This window comes from Caloenas nicobarica, chromosome 2 (assembly GCF_036013445.1).
Source record: "Caloenas nicobarica isolate bCalNic1 chromosome 2, bCalNic1.hap1, whole genome shotgun sequence".
Lineage (NCBI taxonomy): Eukaryota > Metazoa > Chordata > Aves > Columbiformes > Columbidae > Caloenas > Caloenas nicobarica.
The window spans coordinates 18110301-18132362 of NC_088246.1; the positions used below are offsets into that span (position 1 = coordinate 18110301).

Consider the following 22062-nt stretch of genomic DNA (forward strand, 5'->3'; position numbering starts at 1 on the left):
TTAGTGTGTGATGCCACCAAAAGGAGTGATCAATCCCTCCTGCTCTCAGCTGGGCTTCTCTGCTGAAATTGCTGCTGGCAAGACACAGCTAAACTAATGCTGAAGAATAAATGACAAATACAGCCAAGGATAAATTGTATTTAATACTATTATAGAAAGCTAATTTAAAACACTTTGTTTTCTACTTTTGGACATTAAACTGCATCTGTTGCTGGGATCTGTGGGATAGCAGCACTCCTTCACAGGTACAAGCAAGGCCTCCCTGTGCAGTATCAGATTATAAGTGATGTATTTTAAAACAAAACAAGGGCCTGATGAGCCTAATCTGTGTTAATAGAGATCCATCATTCTGCACTAACCTCTACAGTTAGCTCTTGGCTGATGTAGAGACTGCAATAGAACAAGATTGGTGTGAATTGATTATGAACAGCAACATATATGTGAAAGCAACTGAAAAGCAGTAGGGCAAGGGTTAAAAGATGACCAAGAGCACAACTAGGAGCAGTAAAACTGGTAAACACTGAGGGTGGTGCTGTGTAAATGGAGAGCAGAAGGCCTGTGCTCTGTTAAGGCACTATCACTGGTGATTTGTCAGAAGGGCTGTGTTCTGGGAACAGAAGGGTGGCAACAAGGTCAGAGCACATCATAGATGCCATCCCTGGCCCTGCTGTCACCACAGGAAGGCAGAATGTAACCATGAAGATATCCAAAATAAGGAAACAAAATGGGGAGCAACCCTGCCTGAGATTAATGGCGGCTGAAGTAATCAAGAATTGGAGGGAAGCAAGAGATCACATTATTCTAACTCCTGATCATAAAAGACCTCCCCAGAAAGCCGTTTGTCATCACCAGTCCAGAGGATACCAAGAGACAGGAAGGGCTGAATGGTGATAGTGACGATGGACAGGCAGTGTACTCTTGCACACCAACCATCCTGGCTATGCCATTTGGATGCACAACTCTCAGAGCTTCAGAGTATGCAAGTCTGAGAAAATGTGGGTGAAGTCTATGAGAACATGAGTACGCGACACCAAAATCAGTTGTTTCTTTCTAAATGTTACTTTCTAGTTCCTTGATGTCTCACACCAAGTTCTGTTGAATTCCTACACCTTCCAGCATCCCATGGAAATGACAGTCTACCTGCTCACAGCAAGTAACAATCTGCCAAATTAGAAACCTAGATGGCAAATTGAGTAGTTATTAGTCAGATCAACAGCTTTGACCATTTGTCATAATGAATATTCTAAAAAACACCACAGAATGAATCACAGAATCATTTCAGTTGGATGAGACCCTCAGGATCATTGAGTCCAACCATAACCTAACTGTAGCACTAAACCATGTCCCTAAGAACCTCATCTAACGCCTTTTAAAACACCTCCAGGGATGGGAACTCCACCACTTCCCTGCGCAGCTTGTTCCAGTGCCTGACAACCCTTTCCATGAAGAACTTTTTCCTAATATCCAACCTGAACCTCCCCTGGCACAACTTGAGGCCATTTCCTCTCATCCTATCACTTGCTACTTGGGAGGAGAGACCAACCCCCTCCATGGTACAACCTCCTTTCAGGTAGTTGCAGACAGCGATCAGGTCTCCCCTCAGCCTCCTTTTCTCCAGGCTGAACAGCCCCAGTTCCCTCAGCCGCTTCTCGTAAGACTTGTGCTCCAGACCCCTCACCAGCTTCGTTGTGCTTCTCCGAACTCTATGCTGTGCATTTTTTAAATTGCTGTATACAATAAAAACGAGAAAATTTTTAAGGAATCCTGATGAGGCTGGGAAGGCTGTAATGAAGCAACATGGCTTAGCAATAGTGACAAGAGCCTCCCAGAAATACTTGCACTACAGCAACACTCATAGACCTTGCCGATAACATTGCAACCACTTTATTGCGCTTCTCTGTGTCAATAAAGATCATTTCACTCCAGCTGGTTGTGAGCAGAACTGAACACACCGCTCAGCAGATACCACACGGCTGAGACCTGAGGGCGGGCAGCACGGCAGCCGCCACCACGCAGAGCCCAGCGGCAGCGATGGCGCCGCCAAAGGCGGCGGGCGCGCTCCGGATGAAGCGCCTCAGCGTCGCCCGGAAGAGCGAGAGGGCGGGCTGCCCGCTGCCGGGCCCACGGGAAGACGGTGAGACGGAACGAGACCGCGAGGCCCTGCGTCCGGCCGCCATGACAGGCCTCAACGGCCGGCGCGCGCGGGATCTCGCGAGAGCACCGCGCACCTCCCCCGCGCGCGGCCGTTGGCCGGTGACGCCGCGGGGCGGGGCGGGCGCCACTTTGAATCGGCGCGGGCGGCGGGGCCGGGTGCGACATGGGGACGGTGGAGCCGGTGGCTGAGCCGCGGCCGGAGGAGCAGGAGCGGGGCAACGCTGCCCCCGTAACTGCCGGCCCCCGGCGTATCGAGGTTCCCCGGCCCCCGTCTATCGAGGAGTTCACCATCGTGAAGCCCATCAGCCGCGGCGCCTTCGGGAAGGTGTACCTGGGCCGTAAGGCGGGCCGGCTCTACGCCGTGAAGGTGAGGGGCTGTGAGGGGCTGCGCGGGGTCCGGAGGCAGCGCCGCCGCCCCGGGGCCGCCTTGCTGCTCGGTGTCGCTTAACCCCGTGTGAGGAAGGGCTGTCCCGAGGGGAGAGGGAGGCCCCGCGGCCCGCAGCCCTGTGGGTTGGCTCGCCATGAGCCCCCGCCAGCACCTGGGCTTTCGGGAGCTGCCGCTCCCCGGGCGGGTGCCTGGAGACGTGTTGTCTGCACGGCCGTGCCATCTTTCTCCTCACGTTCCTGTTCGACTCTAGGCTTTAGTTAGGAGGCGCCTGATAATGACAGTTGCCTTTAGAAGTATCTTAAGTGTCGAGGAAACTACATGAAAAGCTTTCCAAAGTGTCACTGCGCTGTTTGCTTCCTTCCTGTAGATAATTGTTATAATTGAATATGTTCAGTTCTGGTGCCCCTGGGAGGGCGTTCTCAACGCTTGTTCATGAACAAAAACCGTGCCTCTGAGATACATAAAGAGAGCCAATCATGGAAAGCATTTTTGCAGAGTACACATTAGAAAAAAAACAACAAACAAACCTTGTATTTTCTATATTGATACTTAAAGGAGTAAAAACTAGGTTGTCAGTAGTAAAAAGCTTGCTGATGGCTTGTGCAAGCTTGACTTTGCAGGTAAAAGGATCATAACCGGCTGCATAGTTCACAAAGAAAAGGAAACGTAAAAACAGTCATGCAAAATAGATGTACATACTGCTGAAGAGCAATGTCTATTTATGTGATTTTTATTATAAGCATTTCGAGGTGAAAGCTTTTGTGTAAATCCTTTATTACCATTGGAGTGAAATTTATGGATTGTTTGCAGTGACAACATTTAACACATGCTAAATATCTGCACAGTTAAGGTCAACGCTTATTAAAAGTGTAGTTCTATGCATTTTGTGCATGCCTTGGAAGTTTTTTTTGCATCAGCTTTAGTAACAATGATAGTAGCTCTGGAAGCTATTTTTTTTTACAATTTAAGTGCTGCATATGGAGTGTTCCAATTGCATTATTTTACTATCCTATGCAAGTTTATTGAACATTTGTAACCTAAAAGCTGTTGTGTAGATCCTGATCCCTATTGCAGTGAGACTTATGGGTTATTCAAGCTAGTGAATTTAACGTGCTAAATATTTTTACAGTTAAGGCCAATGCTTACGTGGAAGGTATCAAATTACACTTCTTATGCCTTGCTATTTTTATATGTTATCGAATACCGTTATTGAATGGTAGTGGTAGCTGTAGACTCAACTTTTTACTGTTGTGTTGCATAAAGAATGGATAAATTAAACTTGCTTTAATATCATAATGCACCTGGACCAAAGATGTCAAAGGTGGGCAAACTTGCAATGCATATGTAATGCTTGCCTAAATAACCTATCCGCTGTGCTATTATTGATCTTGTGTTCAAGATTAGTAATGAGTGGGTGTCAACATATAGTGGAGTAATTCAATATAGAAATTAAAATTCACAGTTAAGCTTATTATTCTTTATTGTGAGTTGCACGCCTTTGAGGTTTCTTCCTAAGGAAACAAATATTTATTGGGCGACTTGAGTGTAAATTCCATTGCTTTCTCTGCAAAGTTAAGAATGGGAGGCTGTAATAGTTGCAGTCTTGTGCTTGAGTATAGCAGGATGGAATGGCCTACTGCTGCACTCTATTTTCAGTCCTCAGGCCATATACCTCAACCTCTGAAGGGATGAAAAGACTTGGTCAGCAAGTAAACATCTAAGCACTGAACACTTTTTCCTGGTTCTGAGTTGCGTTCTGTGGATAAGAGGATTAACTCAGAGCAGCTTCATTTCACATACAGCCTAAAAGTTTTCTAGTGTGTGCAATTGTATTAAATATTGGTAGTGTGATTTCCATTCAGGATGGAATTAGGAAAGCAATTACAAAAGTTCACTAATAACCTGTGGTTTAAAATTTTGTCTGTATATAAAGTTATAACTCTGTTTTACATGTATGCAAGTTTGAATTCTAGAGATAAATGAATTGACTAAAGAACTGTGGGTTGAGCGACGAAAATAATGTTATCTACTTGATTTTGGTTTGTTTTTCAGGTGATGAAAAAAGCAGACATGATCAACAAAAACATGGTTCACCAGGTCCAGGCAGAGAGGGATGCATTGGCTCTCAGCAAAAGTCCTTTCATTGTGCACTTATACTACTCACTTCAGTCGGCTAATAATATATATTTAGTGAGTAAATAAATGGCGGTGGCATTTTATGATAGTGTTGAAAATGCAATGCAGAACTATATTCATGTCTGAAAACATTTTTATGATAGTGAGTGGGTATTACTTAGTCACTTTTACTTTCTTCTTTCTCAGAATAGTTGAAGTGAAATATTTCTTTTCCTCTGGTACCTTCAAGATCTTTCTATGTTCCTTTTTTTTTTTTTAGAGAGTCTTTTCTAACAGAACCTGTTTCAGGATTATGTATTAATGGAAAATTTAGGGAAAACAAAACAAGAAATCCTTCTGTTCAAGCAGAATCCAAGTGACTGAAAGCTTAGCCTGTGGCTCACTTAAATAAAATCTCTTTTACTTGTTGCCTGTGGTCAAAATTCATTGTGGTGGTCAGCCTAGGTGACAAGAGAAACTAAGTGGCAGTCTACATGGAGCACTGTGGAGTACGGGAAGACTTGAATATGGTTTTATATTCTGCTTCCACATAAAGGTAGAATGGATTAAGACTGTTAACAAAGGGTCTAGCGTAGTTTGTCTTGTTTGCCGTAAGCACACACAGTGAACATCTTGATTAAATTCTGAGGCGAGATTGCTATGCACTCCTGCAATGCATTTTGAGGGTAAACAAAGGCTTGTTTTCGTGGAATCTCTGCTAACTGCTGGAGCGGGGGCAGAGGAGTTCAGGGCGAAAGATTTATGAAGGAGATGCTGGAGTTGTATATATGGAATAGTATTGTGTATTAGAATTTAAGTACTGGTGAGATTTCTTGGCCAAAACTCAGGTCTGAATTTAATATTGTGTATAAACACTTGCAAAATAAAATCATTAATACGCATGTTCTATACAAATAAAAATATCAGTGGTCTTTGGCTTCAGGCCTTGAGTTTGACAGAAGTCTTTCAGAAGCTAATAAAAAACTGACTACAGCAGCTATTTGAGAGCTGACTACAGAAAGTAGGCTAGGCAAATAATATAAGTACATGGTCTATTAAAAGAGAATGTTTCATGTCCGTTGTCTTCTGGAGCTTTAATTATTTTATCGAAGTGAAAAGTATTACGTGGGAAATGAAGTTTGAACAAGGAAGTTTCTATCAGCTTCTGCTCTTTGAAATTATATTTTCCTAGGGGTGAAAGCTGTTTTATATTTTTCTTGTAAATTTGAAATGTATTTTTAAATGTTAAATTTAAAACACTTGAATGGCAGGTGATGGAGTACCTTATTGGTGGAGATGTCAAATCTCTTCTCCATATTTATGGATATTTTGATGAAGAAATGGCTGTTAAGTATGTTTCTGAAGCAGCATTGGCTCTTGACTATCTTCACAGGCATGGGATAATCCACAGGTAAAACCTACTTCTTTTTTCTTACAAATGAGTATTTTGTAGTTTAGGTTTTTAATTTTTTTACTCAACCATATAACGAATCACCATTTCATAGTAACTTTATCTCATTTGCTAGACTGTCTAGAAGCTATTTTTGTGTGTGTTACACTGCAGCAATGTCATGAAAACGACACCTAAAATAAAATCTGTCCATATGTTAAGCAGCCAAATATACACTGCCTTCCCCTGTCTGCATGCTCTCCTCCAGTACAGTGCTGCATTAGCAGCTCTGCTGCCTTCTAGGTCCCCTCTCACTGTGGCTTTTAAATGACTCTTAGTTCAGGAACCCTCTGGATACTGCAAGCATGTAACTGTACAACAAGGGGACATTGACTTCTTTAATGCTCCCCCTGTAGTGAGAGTTCATTGCTGTGTTCAGCAGTGTTAGAGAAAATACACGTTAAAACTTCTACTAGAGGTTTCATTGCTGTGTGTACTGTCATGTGTAGGAGCTACACACTGATAAATGTTGTGATGGTAGTACTCATCAAGAACAGTTGTTAAACATGTGGAACACACAATGTGCAACTCTTGTGACATACATGGTGGTATTACAAGGCCTGAGACATTTGTACAATATTTAGTGCTAGATATGTTTAATTGTTTTGTGTATTCCTCCAGTTGGAATCTTCTGCTGGCTAAGAGATGTTACTGAGGAACAGCTATAATCAATGTTTTGTATTGATTTTTTTTTGTTTGTTTGGTGTGTTGGTGGTGGGTGTTTTTTTGTTGTTGTTCTGGTAACTTTGCTAATATTGCTCAGTTATTTTTTTGCTAACTTCATCTATCTTCATATCTTCAGGGATCTGAAGCCAGACAATATGCTAATTTCTAATCAGGGCCATATAAAGTTGACAGACTTCGGGCTTTCCAGAGTTACTCTGAACAGAGGTAAGGTTTGTCTGTATCCTTTTGGTTATATTAGAGTGTATTTTTGTGTTACCTTCCCATATTCTTGAATGCTTTACATCTCTGTAGAGGACAGCTTTCAATTGAATAATCTGAAATATTGCACTAATATCTGATTTCTAGTAGGCAAGTACTGATAAGGTACATGCTAGCAAAGGGTCTGCTCTATGCACTGCACTTTAGAAGCTAAAATATTTATTCTTTGGGACAAGGAGGTTTGAAATATGATCTAGAGCCATTTCTCTTGAGGGGCAGGGATTTCAAGGTTTCCTATGAAGTCCACTAAGAATTCAAAGGGTCAATGAATAATTCTGGCTTTTTCTTGGTGTACCTCTGGCTACTTCTGTCCTTCAGTTCATGTTTCTCTGTCCTTATATACATCAATTTCCAACCTGAACTGGGACCTTCCAGATGTTAATGTGAGGGACGGGGGAGGTGGCAAGTGCCTTACAGACGGTTATAAATCAGTGCTTTAGCATATGAATGTACTGTTTTCAAGTAGCAGAAAATATAGCTCAACAGTCAAATGGCTGTCTGGCACAGACAATAGGCCTTAAGGTGAACAGCCAGCTCCTGAGCTAGTTTGTACCTCCAACCCCTTAGCTGTGTTAGTCAAATTAATGCTGCACAGCAACAGTTTAGTTTTTTGAGACTGCTGCTGGACAGTACATCCTTTTTCATATATTAAAGGAATGTAAAAATTCAGAGTTGTCTATGGAGTTTCTGATTCATGGTTTTAACAGCATGGAGGAAAATCGGAAGTGTACTGTATTTTCTATAATATACTGCTTTAATTTATAAGTTCTAATAGCACAGATTATTGTGTCTAGTTGAACACAATATGTAAATTATAAGCCTGCTTACCTCTAGTGAGCAAAAGATGGCACCTAAGGTTAAATTTTCACATAAGAAACATTTTTCTATAGCTTTCTTGATGTCTTGGAGAGAGAAGGCAGGCTTTGAATCAAATTTACCATCTTAGCCCACAGGCTGGAGTTACTACCTTAAAAAGAAAGCTGATATGTTGGAAGATAAATTGGACTCTTACAGATTCTGTATTTATAAACTGTAATTTTATGATGGATGTACAGGAAGAAACAGCTTGTGTCAAATAAGAATGTATGGTTATGTCTACACTTGGGTTTGGTGCTGCCTTTTGTATATTTGTTCAGTATGTGACTACATTTTTTCCCTCTTCATAAAACTTAAATGCTTGTAATTTTTCTTATTTAATAGCAACAGGAAAACCTGACCTGCTTCACATTTTTTTTGTCTGTTTGCAGAGATAAATATGATAGATATCCTTACTACACCATCAATGGCAAAGCCAAAGCAAGACTACTCACGTACTCCAGGACAATTGTTGTCTCTCATCAGTTCTCTGGGTTTTGTAAGTAATTTTCATTGTCTTTGGAGTACTTCATTGTTTTGGTTTACTTACTATCTTAAATGTAATAATAGGAGTGATATGGCTATTCTTGCATGTCTTCTGGCAGCTGGTAGCATGACTTACATGTTTCCAGTACCTTGATGTTGTGAAGTGGTTACCTGGGACTGTATTTCAAATTGCTGGCTATCAGCAGTTCTTCAAAAAATTTGGTGAATGTGCACAGCTAAGCTCCAGAGCAAACATAATAAAAAGTGTGAAGCTACACTCTCAATCCTGGACATTTTGTTCAGGCTCCATTAACTTTTAACCATACTTCTTCCTGCTTGATAGTATACGCCTGTTGGAATGAAAATGCCCGGGCACAATTCAAGTCAATCATCTGACAGTCTGCAGGGATTGGTTTCTCCTTTACCTATGGTCCAAAAGGAAAATACCCCTCTTTCAACTAAATTATTCAAATCATGTGAGTATACCAAGCCTTGTACTGAGTAATACTCTGACTGTAAGGTTGTAGTCTTTTAATTTTATGTGAGCAGCTTTGACCCACTTGATAAATGGTATGCTTCCATTAGTGCCTTGCTGTTTACCATTCCTCTAGTACTTAAGGCTGGACATTTTTTTTTCACCTGCACTACTTATGTCATCTTCTGAATTTTTTTTAATTTATTCTTTGAATGCACAACCACTGAATTCTTAGAATCATGTGCCAGTTTGGGTTGGAAGGGACCTTCCAAGGTCATTCAGTCCAACCCTCCTGCAATGAGCAGGGGCATCTTCAACTAGATCAGGTTGCTCAGGCCTTGAATGTTTCCAGGGATGGCACATCTACCACCTCTCTGGGCAATCTGGGCCAGTGTTTCACCACCCTCATTGGGGGGGAACAAACAAACAAACAAAACCACACAACAAAAACAAGGAAAAAAACCAACCAAAACAAAAAAACCCCACCACAAAACAAACAAACAAACAAGCCTTGTGTATCTTCCATTACTGCTTGTCCTATTGCTACAGGCCCTGCTAAAAGGCTTATCCCCACCTTTCTTACAAGCCCTCTTTAAGTACTGAAAGGTAACAATAAGGTCTCCCCAGAACCTTCTCTTCTCCAGGCTGAACAACCCCAACTTTCTCAGCCTGTCCTGACAGGAGACATGTTCAATCACTTTCATTTTTTGTGGCTTCCTCTGGCCCCTCTCCAACAAGTCCATGTCTTTCCTGTGCTGAGGGCTCCAGAGTTGGATGCAGTACTGCAGGTGTGGTCTCATGACAGTGGGGGAAAATAATCTCCCTCAACTTGCTGGCCATGTTCCTTTTGATGCAGCCCAGGATACAGCTGTCTTTCTGGGCTGCAAGTGTACATTGCCAGCTCATGTCCAGCTTTTCACCCACCAGTACGCCCAAGTCCTTCTCTGCAGGGCTGCTCTCAATCCCTTCATCCCCAACCTGGATTGATACTGGAGTATTAAACAGTACTGGTCCCAGTGTGGAACCTTGACAGACACCACTCATCACCCATCTCCATTCAGGCATTGAACTGTTGACTGCTACCTTCTTGATACGACAATCCAGCTAATTCCTCATCCACCAAACAGTCCACCCATCAAATCCATATCTCTCCAATTTAGAGGGAAGAATGTTGTGGGGGACCATGTCAAAGGCCTTACAGAAATCCAGATAATGACATCTGTAGCTCTTCCCTTGTCCACTGATGTAGTCATTCCATCATAGAAGGCCACTAGGTTGGTCAGGCAGGACTTGCCTTTAGTGAAGCCATGCTGGCTATCCCAAATCACCTTCTGGTCCTCAATGTGCCGTAGCATAGCTTCTAGGAGGGTGAGAATTCAAAATGACCCTTTATGATTTTGCAGAAATAGTTCCAGTTCTTCACATACTTTCATTGATTCAAGATAGCAATGTGTGCTTTAAATTGTCTTGTCTTGCTACTTTCTCATTTCTAACCTGAAATGAGAAAGAAGGCTATCATGGTGCTGATTTTCATATTGCTTTTAAATTTTTGGCAAGTCCCTACTTCAAAAATGACTATGTAGGAAAGATGAAAAATTATGAAGTCATGCATAGCTTTCTATAACTTCCTTCAATGTGAAAGCCTGACATAGTGTGATTCTTGTTAATATATGTTGCCTATTTTTATCAGCATTTGATTCTTTTTTTCCCCCCCTCAAGATCTTGATACTTCTCAATTAACTCCTGTGATGCCGGTGAGAAGTTTAACTCCTACTCTACTTCAGTCAAGAAAAAGGTTTGGTACCTCCAGTGCCAGTAGTCAGTCACATACATACATGTCCAGTGTGGAATCAGAGTGCTGCAGCAGCCCCAGGTGGGAGAAAGATGTAGAGGTCAGGACTGTTTCATCTTCCCACTATAAATTACAATCGGCTTGTTCTTGTATATGCACTGTTGTAGATATCCTCTATTTACTTCCCCCAGTTATTTCAAGTGTAGCGAAGCCTTCCCACAGGAGAAGGAGCAGGGGTTGTAATCCTTGTTGAGTAGGAGTTTTAGATCCAACTAGTATTATGTTTTCTTCAAACAAACAGTAGTCCTGTGCAACACAACAGGAAAAGCAAATGCCATTTAGCCTGCAGGAAAGGAGTAAAAGACAAGGCTTCTGCTGGACAGCACTGGTTTGGCCCTGTTCTTCATGAGGTGGGCACTGCTGGGAGCATTGGCTCTTTGGAAGCTGACCCTGGAGTTCTATTAACTCAGGTTGCAGACAAAATAATTTCTTTAAAAGGCAGAACTTGTGAAAAATGGTAAACAAAATACACTTCAAATTTCTACTGGCTATTAAAAACTGAAAAAGTTTAAGTTTTATATTACTGAAAGGTTTTGTACTAACTAACCTGACACCAGTAATGTAATTATAACTGAAACAAAATACTTTTCCCTATTTTAAAATGTTAATGAAATTCTGTACAGATACAGACCTAAAAGAAAATACTGCTGTGCTATTTAGTCCATTGCCACAGTTCCTATTTAGATCACACAAAAAACTTATGTTTAAAACAATTTATAATTATTTATTTTATTGGTCCATTTCCTAAGGCCTTATTTGTAGTATAGTGTTACCTACAGAGCAGTAATATCAGATTTCCCTTTTGTCATCTCTCAAGTATAATATGCTACAGGGTAGTATGATGGGCTTCTTTGGTTTGGGGTTTCTTGTAAACTGAGATCTTACATACCTAAATTTCTTAACATAAAATCACAAATGCAACTTCAATTGCTATAGTTCTTAGGCATTTTCTATTCTAGCAAGCTTACTTTATGTTCTTAAAGTCAAATTATCTCTAATATATATTTTTTTAATGTCTTGTTTGTCACTACTAGTGGTTACAAAGGAATAAGTAATGCTTGCCAATTTGCAGTTATTTATGGGAGTGGAAAAGGGGCATTTTAAAGGACACACTTCTATAATGTCTTTTTTTTTTTTGATACTCAAAACTTAATGTGCTCATTTGCAGCAAAGTGAAGATGAACCATGTTCTACAACAGGCAAAACAAGTAACAGTGGGTCAGCTCTCCTCTCAAATGTAGAATTCCTGAACAGCAAAGGTATTAAAGGTTTAAAGAAAAAAGAACTGGAGTCTGCCATTTCTCCCATCAGCAGCAATGATTCTGGCAGTAGGCAAAAGGTGGGAAGTGAACATTCTGATATAAGAGATACTCCTGTGACAACACTGGATGTAAAAGGCATAGTGAGAAAATGTCTTTCTGAAAATAAGATTTGGGAAGAAAAACTCTTCATAAAGAAAAGAGAGATGGCTAATGAAACAGCAGAAACTTCCAATGAACAACAGTCACCTTTGAGGCAGAGTGAGCCTGTCAAGCCTTTCAAAGAGGAAGAAATTTTTGAAAAGCCAGGTGTAAAAAGAAGCTTTGAATTAGTTGACACTAGTCCTTGTCAGGAACTTAACTATGTTAAAAAAAGCAATGCAGAATATAAACGTGGCTGTCAGATTTTAGAATTTCCTGCAAACAAAAGGACAGGTTTGACAACAGACATTCAGTCCTTAATGCTTTGTGATGATGGATGCCTACATGACACCTGCAAAAGCAAGGAAGATGACAAGAGTTTTATTGGTAACCAGCAAACAGTAGAAAAATCACTTAGTCCAATTATAGCCAAAAATCTTATGTGTGATCTGGATGCACACTATGAAAAGGATGATAAAAAGGAGTATACAAACTCAAGTTTTTTAGGCACTGATGATGAAAGACCTTTAGGAATCCTCAGTGCAGATTCTGACTTGTCATTTCCTGAAATGTCTGTTACAGAAAGCCATTTAGAAAAGCAGCTTTTAGATTTGGACAAAAGTGTTAAAGACCTCTCCTTTGAGGAACCCAAACCAGAAGACGTGCCAATAACAGCACCAGAGTCCCGAGATGCCTCACAAAATGGAGAGGAAGCACATACTGTACAGGACTGCAAGGCATTACAGCATGAAAAGGATAATGACCAGCAACACATGAAAGAAACTTACCTTGACACAGCATCTTCTCCTTCAGAAAAGATGATGGAAGCACTGAATGTCTTCAAAAAGAATGCTGTTGTTTTTCGAAGTTATAATAGTCCAATTAATGTATCCAACATATCTGAGCCATGTAGCATGGTTTCCTTAGATATAATGGATCTTTCACCTGCTTGTAGTGGCTCTTACCCAACAGCTATTACTCCATTACAGAAAGGAAGACCATACAGGGTCTATCAGGTATGTAAGGAGGCACATGAAAACTTTGTGTGTGTATTAGATGTTAGTGATCTGAAATTATTTCAGTTGTTAATTTAGGGAAAACTGAAGTGGTTTGAGGTAGTCTAGCAAAATGACCTTTGCTGACAAACTTTCACTCACTGTGCTTGTGTGACCAGAATCATAATCGGCAATAACTGTATGTCCCCTGGCTCACTTCTGGCTCAGCATGCCTTGTCTGTCCACCTCTCTGAGAAATCCTTTGCTCTTACGCTGAACTGGTAAAGAAAACCTGGACTATTTTGCCTTGTCTTATTTTTAGTGCAGTGTGGCACTTCCTGTGAGTAATTTCAGGTTTCCTGATGTAATGAGAAGTGGTTTGTTGGTTTTGTTTGTGTTTGGTTTTTTCTTGTGGTTTTTTTTTTTTTAATGCTGCATCCCTCCCAAGATGGTCTGCAAATACTGTCCAGCTGCTAGTAACTGCTGTTGTGCCTGCTATTTTTCTTTTTTAATCCTGGTAAAAGTGATGGTGTAGTGCGTACTGTCAGATACCAGTTACAAGCCTCTTACAAAGGTTGATGTAAGCAGCGGTAGCTGCTTGCAGGTTATGACGTTTTTGCTTTCACCTTTTTAATTGTTCTGATAGTAAGTCCTAAAGTAAATTGGAGCCCTGATGTGGGAAAAATAAAAGTAAACTTTTCAATTGGTGTTTCCTGTTTCGTTTTGGCACAGCTGTACAAGACCTTCACCCAGTTACTTAAGTTCTAGTTGTAGGATTTAAACTTCTGATAGAACTGCCAGTGCGGCGTATGATCTAGTGTACCAAAAAGGGCCATTCAAAATGTTATTTTTGGGAAAGCCTTTTTTTTTTTCTGATGTCTTTGTCTGAATTGGTTTTTTTCTGTTTCACTTGCATAAAATTTTGATTGGCTGTGAAACTTAGCCTGCATTCAGCTGAAATGGAGCCAGAGTAGTATGCACATCATCTGAGAAACAATGCCATCACTCACTTATATGTTTTCTATAACTTAGATTTGAACAGCAGGATACCTTTCTCGAATACTTGTGTGGTTTTGTTTTGTTTTAAATCACATTGTGACATTGTGACCTGATTACTTGTTTTCTATTTTAATAGTGGACTTTGTAGCCTTTATGGCATAGTGATAATGAGTTGATCTCTGCTGCACTGAAGAAGTTGGAAACAAAATTATACAAGATATATGGGAACTAAGTGTAAAATAAATAATGAGAGCCTCTGTAAGATAATTTGGTAGTATCTCCAGGCTATAATAAGAAACCTTTCATTGCAGTCAGCCTATTGGCTGTGAGAATTTATTGGTCTCTTTGTAAGCATGCATCTTTTATCTTCAAATAAATGTCCCAAGTTACTTTCAGAAGGTTTGTGTAGCTGTAAACAGTCACTAAGTCTAACTTGAGCAGAACTTCATCTGCAGGTGTTATGTAACCTGTAGGATATAGGTTGAACAATAAAGGGCTCACTTAATGTATTTTGATTACATCTGGTATGCAATATGTGAGATAATTCACAAGTCTCCTTTTTATTTTACAGGTATCTTACATATATGCTTTCTTTTCATTGCCTAATGTTAAGAACTCAGTGCTAAAATTGAAAGCTATTTTGACATTCTATTTAGTAGTTTATCTTCAGATTTGAATTTGAAAGTTTGGTTGAGGGGTTTGGGTTTGTTTTGGTGGTTTTTTGTTGTTTGGTTTGGTTTTTGGAGGCATTACTTGTGGATATGACACTGGAGGAAGACCTTAGGGAAATGTCGCTTAAAGAGTAGGCATCAATTAACTTTTAATGTTTCAAGATGGTTGAGATAAAGAAATGGAAGCACATTTTACTCATAGTTTTTTGGGGAATGTACATTTTGTGATGTGTTCTTGACTTGAACTTAAGTAGCAACTATTATACACGTTACTGAACCTGGAGATAAGAGTTTCTCTCCTGGTTTTGTTTGACATCTGAAATCTTTGTATCTTTTAAGACGCCTTATCAGGGAGATGCTGGCACACCATATAGGACTCCAAAGAGTGTCAGAAGAGGAGCTGCCCCCGTAGAAGGTGAACGTATCCTTGGGACCCCAGACTACCTGGCACCTGAGCTGCTTCTGACAAAGCCTCATGGTAAGACAGACAAACCATGGAGCCTATAAATAGTTGAAAGATGATGTATTTACATTTCTAAATGTCTCTAGAGCTCTAAACACTTCAAGTAATAACAGGGAATTTTTTAAAAAATAGCCAGATCTTAGCTTTTGCAAACACGGGTGGCTGTATTTGTTTTAGCTGCTCCTTCCACTTACTTTTTTTTCACATGACTGGAGTTTTTGATTGTCTGGCTTAGTCTTGCCTGCTGCTAATCTAATCCTTTGGAGGCTGTGCTTGGGCAGCCTTAGACTTGTGTGTGGCTTAGGAATCACAAGTTGGTCATCCTGAGTGTACTTAAAAATTCTTGGGGGAGGAGAAAAATTACTAAATTAGTGAAATTTATATGAAAGGATTAACCTTCCAATTATTCTTAGAATGTATTCCATGTTTATTGATATTAAAGTGTTATGTGCATCCAGACAGGTTATAAAGTTTCATTAAAAACAGTACAGCTGTGGAGCTGAGTGACCTAATGAAATAGTTGAGATTTCTGGACAGTAGTAGCTATCAAATACTCTTTTGCAAAATACTATAGGAAAATAAAATAGCACAACTTGGAAGTGCATAAATTTCTTTGGCTCAGATCCTGAGCTCCACTGATAACAACAAAAAGTCTAAAATGTTTTCCTGCTGACTTGCAAGAACCGTTGACAAAAAATAAATGCAATATATCTCTGATAAAATGTAAATATAAACACAAGAAATTTATTTGCATCTCAAAAGTATTATTTTGTAAAGCTAATAATCTTAAGTATATGAAATAGGAGATCATCACTGAGATACAGAGATTACTGATCTGTGGAACAGTAAAATTCTGCTGTATGCAGGCAATACATATTAACTAAAACTGCATGAAAAGATTTAATAACTTAACTATAATGACTAAAATTATTAAACATATGTAGTTGTGGTTTTGCACTTCCAACTAAGAATCCTGGTTATTTGGCAGACATCAAAACTGGATAATAGTTTGGAAATGTCATCAATTCTACTTAAATAATGTGAAACTTGGTTGTGAGGTGACATCCATGCAATTATTGAGTGTTTTCAGGACTTTAGTGATAACTTGCAAAGACCCTGGAGTTTGTCAGGAAATGACAAATCTCTCATTGCCTTCAATGAAGCCAGGGTTTTCTTGCTTTGGAACTCAAAACTTTCCCTCACTAAATGCCATTATCTTACTTGTAAATGTAGTTGTAATCTTAAACTATAATCATGTTACAAAACTATCTTTCTTCTGTTTCTAACTTAGATTTAACATTGCCATCTTTCTTTATTGTTGAGTTACTACCTTAAGAAAAAAAAATCTGCATTCCTGTGCCTTCAGAGAATCATACTTGATATTTGATGTTTGTATTTGTTAGGGTTTTTTGCAATAATTGTAATGTTCTTGCTTCATTATCTTTCCATATGCAGGAAGTCTGATCTCTGGTGAGTTTGCTATATGCTGTGCAGAAATAGTGTTCAGCATAACTGCGAACAGTCAAAGTATAACTAGATCACAATTTCAAATAAAATTGTTTGGATGAACAATCTTTCTATATAGAAAGATATGCTCAATATGCAGTCCACATAAGAATGTGCGTTGCTTCACAAAAGATTCAGGAAACATCAATATCATTGTGACTACACTATCAGAAATCACACACGTAAGGCTATACTCGAGGAGTAAAGTCAGCATTCTTAGAGACATAGTTTAACAGCAAAACCAGAGACACTTTCTCATTGCTTCCTTTCACTTCGTGATCAGTCTGATTTACTTTGTGTATGGGGGAGGAAGGCTCAGATGCTCAAGACCTGGTATTTCTGTTGCTTCAAATATTGGTAGGTGTGATTTAGCAGGGATGTGGTAGGACTTAATCTAATCTTCAGTTAAACTTTGGGTGGGAAAAATTGCTGTGTTACTACATTGTTCAGAGTTGTGATCTTATTAGACTTTGTCTGAAGCTGGGAAAACTTTATCTGAATATCCAAGTGCCTCTAACAACAGTGGATGTGATCTCACTGCTTTGAGATGCTGAGCTTGGTGGGGCACTGTTACTGCTGTTAAAAGTTGCTATAAGTGCATTAGATCACTAGTTATGTGCTTCAGTTTTCAGCATTTCTAAACTTAGTCAATAGTCCTTTTGAAACAGCTCAGAATGCTACTTTTTTAACTTGGAGGTGTCTTCCTTTATATGCCAAAAAAGCAGAGAAAAATCACACTTGTTCTTTCAAATATTTTATATTTCTTTCAGCAAGTGTGGCATGTGTTCTTTATATGGTAGAGTGGGCATGGCTTAAGGAAAATTTAGAATGCATGCAGTGGAGTCTGGGATTGCTTTGCCTGCTTGTTTCTAAGTGGGTTAATGAGTTTGGCAAAAAAAGACAAACAAACCAACCCACAAAACCTGGAATGTGGAAAACCAAAATTATTTTATGACAGAGGTCTAGTAACTGTACTTTGCCCTAATCAACTTTACTGTAATGTAAACTAATTCCAGCTTCTTGTGTGGTGGCTCATCTCTGCAAGCTGTCTTTGTTTTGACATAAATTTAGACAAACAAAAATGAAGTTCAATAGTTTCAGTTCTTTGAGAAGACTCCAAGAACTGAGAGAACAATATGGGTTACAACATCCAAGCTCTAGAGCAGTTAGTTATTAAAGGGAACTGTTTCTTATCACAAAACAATCTGTTGGAAAATCAGCTCCTGGATTCATGATGGGGGTTGTTGATTAGATTGTTCTTGATAACTCCCTTACTTTTATTAGTAAACTCCAGTATTGTGGATTATTAATTGTGAATATATGAATTAAGGAGCAGACTGGCTTTAAAAAGCCCTTTAATATATTTTTAATCTTCTGCATGATTATTAAGTACTTCAGTTTCTGCCATGGCCAATCTTCAAATCTTTGCAAATATTATTAAGCCTTTGTATTAGGGTAATGACCTGGATTTCCCTTGTCAGGTTCTGCTGTAGACTGGTGGGCCCTTGGAGTTTGTCTGTTTGAGTTCCTAACTGGAATTCCACCTTTTAATGATGAAACACCAACACAAGTCTTCCAAAATATTTTGAAAAGAGGTAATCTGTTTTGTTATTTGGGGAAAGTATGTATTTCCAACACTCGTTTTATGGTTTGAGTTACCAGTTCATCTGCATCTTTGTCTGTAGATATTCCCTGGCCTGAGGGTGAAGAAAAGCTGTCTGATAACGCCCAAAATGCAATAGATATTCTTCTAACAATTGACAGTACTAAGAGAGCTGGACTGAAGGGTTAGTATTAAAATCTCTTGTGTTGTTTGCAACTAATTAAAAATTTCAAAGTGGTGATGTCCTTCTCCTGAAACTTAGACTAATAAACTTAAATGCCTATTTAGCTTCTGTGTATAGTGCCAGTTGTGGTAATTTCTGTATTTCTTGTGGGATTTTGCCCTTTTGAATGAGGAAATTTGGGGGTGAGGGGGTGGTGGTTTTGTTCGTGGTTTTTTTTTTTTTTTTTAAATTTAACTTTTGTTTTGCTTTAATGCTGTTTTGCTATGGATGTTTACTGTTTGACATCTGATGTACCAAAGTACTCTTATCTAACTCAGTGACAGGTATTTGGGGGTTTTGACCTAACTGATTTTTAGGAACCTTGATTAAAAGCCTATAGCTTGGGAGAAAAGCCCCCTACAAAAATTAATTCAAATGAGCTTTTTCTTGGGAATCAGCCTGTCTTTACGGAGTGCATAGGGGAACACAGATTTAGACAATACTTTACAAAATCTACAATTTTTTTTCCCTTGTAGAAGGACTTGAACACTTGCTGTTGTAACAGTGACTATATATTATTTTAAAAACCAAACAAACAAAACAACAACAACAAATTGATACATGAAGGAAGCTTAGAGTGAGATGTTTTGGAAAAATAGGACGAAATCTTATGAGAGAACTGCCTGAGAAATCACTAGAGAAGGAAATTATTACAGACGTGCTTACTCATAAAGAGACTGAAGTGTAGAAGCTGAAACTGGGCCAATTCAAACTAGAGAAGGTGCATGATTATAAATGAAGATCATGATGTCAAAAGGCAATTCCGTAGATCTTTACTGTGTCCCAAAAATCATCAAATGTCTTAATTTGAAGGTGGTTTATTTAAACTCAAGTTTTTGTCTTTTCCTGGATAATAGAGTTAAATCTAATTTCCTGTTATGGGCAGAAATTTAAACTAGATGACGTAATGGTTTCTTCCAATCTGAAATTCTTAGAAATTCATTATTTGTCAGGACTTTTAATTGTATCTGATCTCTTTATCCAATTTATAGGCTACTGAAGTAAAGTTTGAATAGCTTTTAGGACAACAATTACACTTTCTTCATTGTAATTGAATTCCCATCACTGTCATCTTTTCCCCCCTCCCCAACACACACACTCTTCCTCTGTTTCTCCAGCATGAAGCCCAGCTTACTGAGAAATCCCACTTCTGTTATGTCCTTATTCTGTGCTTTTATGAGCTCAGAGATAAGAGAAGCTTTAAAGCAGCATTTGCCTGATATCCATAGTTTGGGTTTGGTTTTTTTCCCCCCTTCAAAGACATGGGCAGGAGCTGGCTGTCAGCTTTGGTACACGCTAATATTTCCTTGGAAAAGACAAGGAAGTCTGCTCACATTCTCAGCTGGAGACAGCTTTCAGTATGTGAGAACTTTCTTAAGTGCAGGGCCACATACAGGTCTGAGATGGTGGATCTGTGCAGTGTCCTGCTGCATGTGTGGTTGCTGAAGCTATTAGGAGTTAGAAGACTAAACCTCTGATTTATTGCCTTTTGTCTAAAATAAGTTTTAATATTGTGTTATTTCTACATTTCCTGATCAAATAATAGAATAAACAAATGTTCATGTCTTACTGTCTATCAGCTAAAACCCAATGGTAAGTGCTTAGAGTAAAATTTGTAGTGAGTGTTTGCCTTCCACCTCCTTCTAAATGTCTCTTCTGTCCTATTATTTTTTTTCTACTTCTTCGATTTTGTGGTACACATGATAAAAGCATAGGTTTGTATCCTACACAGCAGTAAAGCTGCTTTCTTGGACTGAATCAAAGCAGCAAAGCCACTTGGATCAGGGAGTGTTGTTTCCAGGTTATGCAAAAGCCAGATGGGAGCCTGTGTGCCATGAGGTCACCTGGTCACGAACGGACAGGGCAGAGGAGCTCTCCTTGAGTCCAGCTCTTGTGGCTTGGTCAGTTATCCCACCTTCTGGCTGGGAAGGAGGAATCCGGTGGTTTGTGGTACTGTCACCATAATGATGTCCAGACTGCTGTGTAAGTAAGTGAGTAAGCTGAAGGGGTCCGCACAAAGCGGAGGAGGATGTTCCCTGAGCAAGCAACAGGCAGGTGGCCTGGAGTGGAGAAGGGAGGCAGCGACTTCCATGTGTCTAGTCAGTACAGAACTTCAGCAAAATTAGAAAGAGACTTTGAAGTGGTGTTGAAATTTTCTGTGGAATGTCCCTAAGGCACCTCACTGTGTAAAATAGGCTCTCCAGCTATGGAGAGATAATCAGTTGCCATGACAATAGCTTGATTGCTACTGAGGTTGGGGGTAATCAAAACCCAATTACAATTTGCACTTTCGTGAATTTCCAAAAAAAGCAAAATAGAGCAAATCTACTGATAGTTATGTTTCAAGAGAACAAAGTGTCAATGGGGCTTGGACAGAAGGAAGTTTCTAACACTTCTATGAACTTCTGTTTCAGAACTGAAACATCACCCCCTCTTTCATGGTGTGGACTGGGATAATTTACAGAATCAAACTATGCCATTTATACCTCAGCCGGATGATGAAACTGATACCTCTTACTTTGAAGCTAGGAATAATGCTCAGCACCTGACTGTGTCTGGATTTAGTTTGTAGCATCAAGATAAGTGAACTTTCTCCATGGTTTTGTACTCTTACAGGTTGTCCTATAACACTAGCTTGGTCTTAAGTTTCCTTGCCAAATTTAGAATGTGTTTTAACTTTGTCTGTTTTTATTATTGTATCCTTCATTCTAAAGTGAAACTACTGTATGAAACTTAGCTGGTATCAAGTGCCTTCATGCTACTTTCTCTCACTGCACCTTAGTAAGAGGCTAGAGCGTTGTACTTCTTGGAGCTAATACCACTTGGCAATGATGGGGCTTTTTTTAAATGGCAATGAGTAACTCCAGTTAAGAGGTGTGAAGTTATTTCCTGGTTAAACATAATGGGGAAAGGACATAAACATGCTACTTGTATCTCATGGTAACTTGGCTGTTGGTGGTTTGTGCAATGGCTGTCTGCTCTGAATATGTATCCTCTGTAAAACTGATGCTCCTGTTCAAGCTGGAAAATTGAAATATCTTTTGTTTGTCTGACCCCAGGAGGGTTGAAGGCATCACTGGTGTTCAAAGTGGACCTGGCTAGATGTGATGTGTGAGATTGACAGTAGTTCCCTGGTTGTTTTCCTTTCCTAGACAAATGGGGTTGGGAGGGGATAGTTGGGGTCAGTCTGTTAAATGCTCTGTAGAAGTTGTTGCATTGTAACCACTTATGCTGTAGAAAGATGGATTGAACAGCATACGTTTTAGTAATTACTTGTTTTAAATAGAAAATACTGACCATGCGTTTGTTCTTACTCATGTCAGATGGTAGAAAACAGAAAAATTACTGGAGTTTTAGCTATCAAGTAAAGTATTACTCATACTGAAGCTGCTATATATTAAAGACTATAATGCATTACAAATTAATAGGCTGCTGTTCTGTAAACTCACAACCAGACCTTAGATTTTTTTTTTTAATTAGAA

The 22062-nt window shown here is 39.4% G+C and overlaps 1 protein-coding gene across 2 annotated transcripts; it reads left to right on the forward strand.

The window, feature by feature from the left end:
* Window positions 1-5973: 5973 nt before the first annotated feature.
* On the forward strand, window positions 5974-21152 carry MASTL (microtubule associated serine/threonine kinase like). 2 transcript variants are annotated; one of them, XM_065629544.1, is made up of 11 exons: window positions 5974-6068; window positions 6910-6998; window positions 8300-8406; window positions 8737-8869; window positions 10588-10760; window positions 11889-13136; window positions 15125-15263; window positions 16704-16718; window positions 18236-18349; window positions 18440-18541; window positions 20995-21152. In XM_065629544.1, the coding sequence occupies exons 1-11, from the start codon at window positions 5998-6000 to the stop codon at window positions 21150-21152; spliced, it is 2349 nt and encodes a 782-aa protein (XP_065485616.1). In that variant the 5' UTR covers window positions 5974-5997. The 2 variants fall into 2 exon arrangements, with proteins under 2 accessions (XP_065485616.1, XP_065485615.1); XM_065629543.1 differs by lacking the exon at window positions 16704-16718.
* Window positions 21153-22062: the final 910 nt, after the last annotated feature.